Source organism: Poecilia formosa, unplaced genomic scaffold (genome assembly GCF_000485575.1).
Source record: "Poecilia formosa unplaced genomic scaffold, Poecilia_formosa-5.1.2 Scaffold422, whole genome shotgun sequence".
NCBI lineage: Eukaryota > Metazoa > Chordata > Actinopteri > Cyprinodontiformes > Poeciliidae > Poecilia > Poecilia formosa.
In genome coordinates, this window is record NW_006800361.1 from 201,452 (window position 1) to 209,744 (window position 8,293).

Here is an 8,293-nt window from a genome sequence, read left to right on the forward strand (position 1 = left end):
ACACAGCAGCTCGTTCAGAGAAATTAGTCCAGTGGATAAATATGAATGATTTTATTAATAACTAGAAGAACTGTTCATCATGTTCATCATGAAGCAGTTCAGGCTGCAGAAGGAACTGTTCACATTGGAAGAACTGTTCACCCAGCTAGTTCTGAAGTGAACCCAGTTAGAACCCAGATGATCAGAACCAGAGAAACTTTGTTTGTCTAATTTCTGTCTGAAGGAAGCGGGTCGGGTCAGAACCTCGGACCAGGTTCTAATGGATCAGCCATCATCAGAACCGGCCATCAGTCAGGACTGGACTGGTTCTGATTGTTCAGACAGAACTCTGATCAGGCTGTAATGTGAGGAAACCAAACAGAACCATCTGACTGAGCTCAGGGTTTTGGGTTCTGTTCGGATCGCTCATGTTAGATAAATCTGACCCGGTTCATCAGAACTAGTTCTAACAGCCTGAAGCAGAACCAGAACCTGCCAGGTTCTGTGGGTTAGATCTGACCCAGTGGGATAAACGGTGACAGCACAGAGCCCAGTTCTGGTTCTGGTTTCATTAGGAATGATCCTGGTTCTGGTTCTGAACTCTCAGGAACCTCCAGCTGGGTCAGCTGTAGCTGGTTCTGACCCAGATCAAACCTCGTCCTCAGGGCATTTGGACCGGCGCCAACAGATTAGAACCAGATTAGTGTCGACACATGGAGCCCGGCTGCCGTCTGCCAGACCCAAACAGAACCTGGACCGCCTGACCCGACCCGACCTGGTGAGCCAGCCGACCCACAAACAGGAACACAAACTGTTCACTCCCAGTGAACAGGAACCAGAGACCAGGTCCATTATTTACTGATACTATATGGACCGGAACCATCAGAACCTCCACAACCAACAGTGCCACCAGAACCATCAGAGACACCAGAACCATCAGAACCAACAGAACCATCAAAGCCACCTGAGTGAAGCCAGCTGGTTCCTGTAAGTGGAGAACTTCCCACTGGTTCTGATCCGTGACCCAGTTCTGACCCGATGGTTCCTGCTCCACCAGGAGAAACTCTGAATGTTTTATTATTATCTCTCAGGCGGCGGCCATCTTGGTTTCCATGTGGAGATCCTCAAGGCTCCTGTCTGGTTCCACTTTCTTTTACTAACACAAAACATCCGATATTAGATCAAACGTGAAGTTTTCAGTGTTTTTCTCCACATTAACTTTTTATTCCTTCAATCTAATCTAAATATAATCTTAGTTACATGACGCTGAGATTTTGTTGCTTCTGATAAATATAGAGCTTCAAACATTTAAATCATGGAGCTGCTTCCCCAGATCGCTTTTATCAAGACTCAGATGTTAATTTGCTTATTAGATGTTACTGTTAATATGTTTGTTTTAACTCCTCCTTTAAATTTCTTTAAAACACTTTATTTGTCCCGAAGAGAAGCCAAATGTCGTAACTCACATCCGAGTTTCTTCATAACATTTCCAGTCAGTAATGCAGTGAATCTGAAAAGGCTTCTGACTGAAACCATTGCTCATGCTAACAGCTAACAGCTAAACATGATGACATCAGCTAACAGCTAAACATGATGACATCATCAGCTGCTGCTCTGGTCAGGGATAAGGGATAAGGCCCTCAGAAACATTCAACCTTCCTCTGGGATGTGGGGTCAAAGTTCAGGTATCATTGCAGCTCTGGGTTGTAAAACCTCCACCTTGTTGCCATGGTAATGAAATGATGCTATAAAATTAGCAGATGTTTCCTAAAGGCTGGTAGAGTTATGCTTTGGTGACTAAATTTGTTTTCTGATGGGACATATCTGAATTAGAAAGAATGGATTTATTTCAGGATGAATTGGATCTTTGTTTTCCTCCAGCAGAACCAGGCTGGGTTGATCCGAACCATCCGATGAGGTGGAACTGTGTTTTCCTTTTGTTCTGGGTCTCGGCCCCACCCTGCCTCCATCACCTCCAGGAGGATCTGAAGCCTGCTCACCTTCACTCTGCATCATCATCCTCATCCTCAGGAACAAACACCTCACAACAGCACCAGAACCAGGCTCAAGACCGCTGCTGCGGACCTGAGCCCTGCAGCGGGACCAGGCCTCTGGACCGGGTCTGGACCGGATCCAGGGGCCGCTGGGGTCGGTCCGGGTGCGGCTGGAGCCCAGACATTACCGTCAGCTCCATCCCACTGGCCGGCGCGGAGCTGGGAATGCGGTAAACCGACTGGGAGTGGACTCCCAGCGGATTCCTTTGTTGTGACTAATCTGGGCTGGGCTAAGCACCGCTGCTTCCATTATCGGACACGGCCTTGTCTGCTCCGCCGGCCGAGATGAGCTCACATCGACCCGGCTGATCCACATAATTACACAACAGAGGACGTCCAACGCGCTGACACAAGTATAACTCCAGTATAACGCCAGTATAACCCAGTATAACCGCCTGACATCGCGGAGCTTCTATATTAGAGTATAACCCAGTATAACCGCCTGACATCGCGGAGCTTCTATATTAGGAAAGTTGCGCAGCTCAGACGCCTGATGAAGCGTTTTTCGCGTGTTTGTGTTAGTGAATAGCACCGTAGCGCTGTCCGATAATGGAACCAGTCTAAGCAGTACCGTTAGCCGCGGTGGAGCATGAAACGGTCCATACCGCCACCGGTACCGCACACAGAACCAGCTCATATTTATCCAGACACCCCCTCTCTCGGTTTCAGGAACCGGAGAAGCGATTTAACGGGTAATTCACCGGGTCGACACCGACACATCATCCGGTCCAAACAGAACAGGTGGGCCGCATCACCACGGCGAACACCGGGCTAAAGCCTGCTGGAAAATCTGCGGAGATGTTCCAGAACCTTCCCGGTGAAATGTTCCGATCAGTGGGATTCTGCAGGTCCAACTCAGCGGCAGGGAGTCAGGCATCAGGCCGGGCAGGAGGAGGTCCTCCCCGGGCTGATGAGCATCACCGCCCGGCTGTTCAGATTCACTCTCACCAGGAGATAAAACACTAAAATCCGGTAAAAACCAACCCGGTTCCAGCTGTGGTACCGGTTGTGATGAAACCGAACAGCCTGGGTTAAATGTCCCGATTAAAGAGCAGAACTGTTCCCTCAGATACTCACACGAAGCCGGAGCCAGTGGTTCCTGTGTCACCGCGGGCTGCGCTGCTGCCTCTGCCGGGGATGGCGCTGCTTCCCGGGCTGCAGCCGCGAGGAGGGCGTCGCTCTGCGGGGCAGGAGGCTCCGCCGGGGGGGCCGGGCCGGGGATCCCCGCCTCGGCTCCTGGGGCCACGACCTCCGACTGCTCCGGGGCCTGGTGTTCTGGTTCTGGTTCCTTTACTGGTTCTGGTTTTGGAACACTTTTCTGCAGTAGCACTGGTTCTGGTTCCTTAAAAGATTCTGGTTCTGGCACATCTTCCTGTAGAAACACTGTCTCAGGTTGTGGTTCTCTGATTGGTACTGGTTCTGGCTCATAAACTTGTACAGGCTCTGGTTCTGGTTCACGGACAGTTTGAGGTTCAGGTTCTTGCTCCTGGACAGTTTCAGGTTCTGGTTCCCGGACAGGTTCAGGTTCTGGTTCTGGTTCTGGCTCCCGGACAGGTTCTGGTCGGGTGGAGGTTACAGTAGGCTCCTGCAGCCCGCTCTCCCCTTCAGCCCGGTGCCGCTCCAGGGCGTCCTGAGCCCCGCCGACCAGGTCCACGATGTCATCGGGATTGAACAGTTCCTGGCCGGGCCCTGGGTCCAGCTGGGGTTCTGGTTCCGGTTCGGGCTGGTAGTGGTGGCCCTCGCTGAACAGAGGGGTGCTGGAAGAGACCTCCTCGCTGTCTGCCATGTTTCTGGCTCTGAAAAAAGTTTCTTCCACAGTGGAAAAAGTTCCAGTTCCGATAGTTTTCTGTTCTAGTTTCCCCCTTGAAGCGAACTACGGTCGGGAAAAGCCACGGAACCGCGCCGGTTCGCTTCTTTTTCTGTCCGAACCGAGCCCAAGTGCGCCACGCCACACAGCAGCCCCACGGCGTCGAACCCGAGCCTCAGATGGCGAAACCGAGAAGAGGGAACTTCTGCCAGCCAATCAGGTGCCCACAGAGCTCTGAGGGACGTGACCTCTGACCAATCAGATCGATCTCAGTAGGCGGGGCGAAACCTGACACCGCCTCCCTTAAAAGCATGGCGAAAATTTAGGAGCAGCAGTTCTGGGACTCTGCTGCAGTTTGGACTCAGGTTCGGTTTTAATATACCGTCCAGGTTCTGGGGTCAGTTTCCCGCCTCCATGAGTTTTATAACGACATGAATACCATTTACCACATTTTCTTTATGTGTTTATTATCAGATTATACACCTGACTAAGCAACAACAGAGAAACATAAGCGGTTAAACGTTACATTTCCTGACGAGACAATAATAATAATAATAATAATAATAATAATAATAATAATAATAATAATAATAATAATAATAATAATAATTTATTGGCAACCCATTCAAAACACGTAAGGACACTGTACATTTCAAACAAAAAATAATAACATAAAATAAACTAAACATTAAAATTAAGAAACTTGATAAAATGCTGTGCAGCAATGAGTCGGGTCTGTGAAACAGTGCGGCATGGTGGTGGCGGGGTGATGATGGGGCTCAGACCGGAAGTCCAGGAGCGGAAGCTGCAGTCGCCATGGGTCCAGATGTTCAGCAGCAGCTGTGGACTCATCAGAAGTCACGCAACGTTTCTACCGCTGCGGGAACGAAGCCGTGCTGCGTTCAGGCCAGCTGGGAAATGGAGGGTTCCAGCCCCAGTTAGAGCGGTGGAGCTGCAGTGGAGGAGGGATCGATCCGGTGGCAGCAGAGCAGCTGGGCTGGGATCCAGGGCAACAGGCGACACCAGGGAACCATAAATACCCCGATGTACTGCATAAATACCCCGGAACACGCGTGTCCGGGGTATTTATGGCGGCTTCACATGGAGCCATGCAGCCGGCGACATGTGAGCCGAGTCACAGCAGGAGAAGTTTCTCTTCTTGGGTCAACCGTCATCAGCTCAGAGGCTCTTATTGTGAAGGGGGTTACCATGGCAACTGGTTCTGCTCGGCTGGTGATGGATGGAGATGAGAAAGGGTGACCGGTTCTCCTTGATTCTGGTCTGACTCAGAGTTTCTGAATGAACATGAACAGAACTGAGTCATGAGACGGAAACGGGTCCGAACCAAACCGGTTCGGAACTAGACGGGTTCGGTTTCATCTTAACCGGTTCTACTGACTCATTTATCAAGAACCTTCTGGATATTTCCAGCTCCTGAACAAGCGGGACCAGCGGGAGGTTCGATCCTGCTGTTGGCGCCTCAGACTGGGCCGAACCGGGCCGGGTGGTTCTGTCTGATTCTCTAGGTTATCTTTAGCCTCTCAGCAGGATGGTGACGATGGTGATGAAGATGATGCAAGCGGCTCCGATTAGCAGCCGTTGCCTAGCAACACCTGGTCTGTTTACAGCGCCGGAGCGGGTCGGAACCGGGCCAACTAGCCGCAGAGGATCCAAAGTCCAGTTCACATCAGGTTTATGACGCTGCAGTTTCCACCATGTCTGCTGATCACATGACCAGCAGCATCTTCATCATGTAAGCAACCATCATCATCATCAGCCTCCAGCGGAACCAAACCCAGTCCGAAGGTTTTGGTTCTGGAAGCTCCAAGTTTCTGTGCAGAGAAAAACTTTATAAACAACTTTATTAATCAAGCTTGAAAAATCCTGCAGAAATTTCAAAGAGCCTGCCAAAGTGTGCCCGTCACTTTAGTCCCAGCGTTTTAGATTTGTCCTGATATAAAGATCCATGTTGGTCTAACACACATCTTAAAGTATTTTCAAGTACATCATAGGAATATACGTGAACTGAGTCAAGATTAAAATGTAATGGCTAAATACCAGGTCACTGAGACTGACGATTATAAGCTTCGCATATTTTGTTCTCACTCATGGTTCAAAATAAAAAAAAACATGAAGAAAGTTGGTAATTCTTTATTTCTAAAAATAAATTCAATTTTCATACTAAGGATTTTAATTTACACTCAAAAATTCAGACAAGTAATAATTTTATGTAAGCAAAACATGAAAAGTCAGGAAATATGTATTTTTCCCACAATGCATTGTGAGATCTGATTCAGCGCTGTGACTACTCACTGCCTCTGTCTAGGACCCGTTGTTATGGTGATTAATTATCTGCACCTGGGCTGGCTCTCTCTGTCAGACAAGATGCTGGTTTCTATACTTGTGAGACACCCAGCGTCGGTCTCAGGGCCCTGACAAGAAACCATAAGCCCTAGGAAAATTTTGAAAACATTTTACAGGAGCAGGCATGTGTATCTATGTCATGACCAACTTTGAGATCAATAGGCCGCTTTTTGTGCCTGTGAGGGGGAGTTAAAGAGAGTTTTGGAGTCAGACCTCCACTGTCCTGTGTGTGTGTTTCAGAGAGAAATCTTAGTGATGCTGTGAGACACTCAGTCTAAACTTTTCTCGTTTTTCTCAATTTATGTCGTCATTTTATCTCAGAATCCCACTAAACGTAATAGCTCCAATGCCGGGATCGAGCCGCACGTTTTGATACCACTTTTGTGGGGTTTCTCGCAGCGGTACGAGCCGCATTAACGGTAATGGAAGATGTTATAATAAACAGACATTCTATTGGGTGTAGAACAATAGGTGCCTGCCATGCAATGCATAGGGAGAGCAGGTCAGTCACTGCTCTCCCTATGCATTGCTATGGGCAGGCCCCAATAATAAAATATTTTTAGCGTTTCTTTAGGATTTTTTCTCATTTAATTAAATTAAATTTAAACTTAAATATCACAAAGAGAAATTAACTTATATCGGAGTTTCCTCAAAGTGATTCTGTGAAGAAAACAATAAATTAAGCAGAAAAAGTTCAGTTATGATGAAAAAAAAGTCTAATTATTTAAGAAATAATAAATTCCCGTTCCTTGTGACTGGTCCAGGTGATCCCGCCTATCCCCTGAACCGGTACCAGCACGTCCCGACCTGCTGGGGTCAAAGGGTGAGGAACTGGATGGAAGTTCCCTTCCAGCAGGGGGCGCCCCTGAGTCTTCCTAGACCGGTTCTAACAGAACCAGGGACTGGCATAAAGAGGACCAGAACCCACCAGAACCGGTCCAAACCGGTTCAGAACCAACAGAACCAAATCAAACGGAGTCAGTGTAAGAAGTGAAACTAGGTTCTGGTTCTAATCCGTGTCAGAACCGGCCCAGATCCAGGATCAGATACTGACCCACATTCCTCCTCTGATGATCTCATCGTCTCCATGGTGACACGACCTCTGACCTTTGGTTTACTGGGACAGAGCAGAGTGCAGAGAGGAAGTGATGTCACAGCCTGTAGGTGGGAGAACTGGTTCCGGTTGTGGTTCCGGAACCAGAACTGGACTGGACAAGCAGTCCACTGGCTGCTGCTTGTTCAGGCCTGTGTTGGTTCTGATCCGTCTGAATCCACTGGTACCGGCCCAGATCAGGTGAGTTTCTATTGCTCTTACATTGAGGTTCTGTTGGGTTCTGGTTCTGTTTAAGGACCCGTGGACTGAGGATTCACTGAACCAGTTCTGACCCGAACAAAGGAAGCTCTGTCTGGGCCGTGGGATGCTGGGGGTCAGAGGTCAACCTGCTGGGGGTCAGAGGTGAATGTTTAGGGAAATTAAACTAAAATGTGTTTAGTTTCTGTGAATCGTCTCGCTTTTATGAAGGAAAATAAAGTTTTTATTTTGTGAAATGTCTCCAGCTTTTTCTAAAAATATGGAAAATTATAATTATAAGCAGCCCAACATAAATCATAAAGCACAAAATGAAGCTAAAAACACGAAAAGCCTTGTAGCGTTGGTGACCTTCTGTTGTAGGAACCGGATCCAAACCCAGCAGAACCGCTAACGGCAGCTAGCTTCAGAGAAAACAATCATTTATTATGACAGAGAGGAAACAGAGACAGCAGGTTAAAACCAGCGGCTAACGCGCTAATCACAGATATTAGCTCTGCTAACGCGAAACCACTGTACCAAAACGTAAGCTAATGCTAAAGAGCTAAAATCATGTTTATAGCCAAACTGACAAAACATTTGTAGTTACATTTCTTGCTGCAAAACAGTTAATATTGAATTGAGAATTTATTTGGAAACATATAAAAATTGATTTAGAGGAAATTAAGTACATGTATCGCTGTCCTCCACTCCCTGTCTCTGTCCTCCACTTCCTGTCTCTGTCCTCCACTCCCTGTCTCTGTCCTCCACTTCCTGTCTCACAGGAAGACATGCTCCATG

At 48.0% G+C, this 8,293-nt stretch overlaps 2 protein-coding genes and 1 long non-coding RNA gene across 13 annotated transcripts in view; all 3 read right to left on the reverse strand.

Annotated features, from left to right (window-relative positions):
* LOC103155342 (reticulon-4-like) overlaps window positions 1-3,972 on the reverse strand; it is a 28,337-nt gene extending 24,365 nt beyond the window's left edge. For 3 of the 8 annotated variants that reach the window (XM_016663467.1, XM_016663468.1, XM_016663470.1), the window contains exon 1: window positions 2,735-2,771. In XM_016663467.1, the coding sequence (XP_016518953.1) occupies window positions 2,735-2,756 (22 nt within the window). In that variant the 5' untranslated portion in view covers window positions 2,757-2,771. Of the gene's footprint in view, window positions 1-943; window positions 1,028-2,734; window positions 2,772-3,110 lie in introns of those variants that run through there. The other 5 variants (XM_016663466.1, XM_007576996.2, XM_007576997.2 and 2 more) reach the window with 5 other exon arrangements.
* LOC107833651 (uncharacterized) lies at window positions 802-2,728 on the reverse strand. Its single transcript, XR_001659419.1, has 3 exons — window positions 2,463-2,728; window positions 914-2,428; window positions 802-868 (listed from the first exon to the last, which is right to left on the reverse strand). It is a non-coding gene; the product is annotated as an uncharacterized LOC107833651 (long non-coding RNA).
* Window positions 3,973-6,883: 2,911 nt separating the features above from the next.
* Window positions 6,884-8,293, reverse strand: part of LOC103155358 (clathrin heavy chain linker domain-containing protein 1) — a 6,819-nt gene continuing 5,409 nt past the window's right edge. For 3 of the 4 annotated variants that reach the window (XM_016663478.1, XM_016663477.1, XM_016663479.1), the window contains one exon: window positions 8,122-8,293. In XM_016663478.1, the coding sequence (XP_016518964.1) occupies window positions 8,272-8,293 (22 nt within the window). In that variant the 3' untranslated portion in view covers window positions 8,122-8,271. Of the gene's footprint in view, window positions 7,645-8,121 lie in introns of those variants that run through there. The other variant, XR_001659416.1, reaches the window with a different exon arrangement.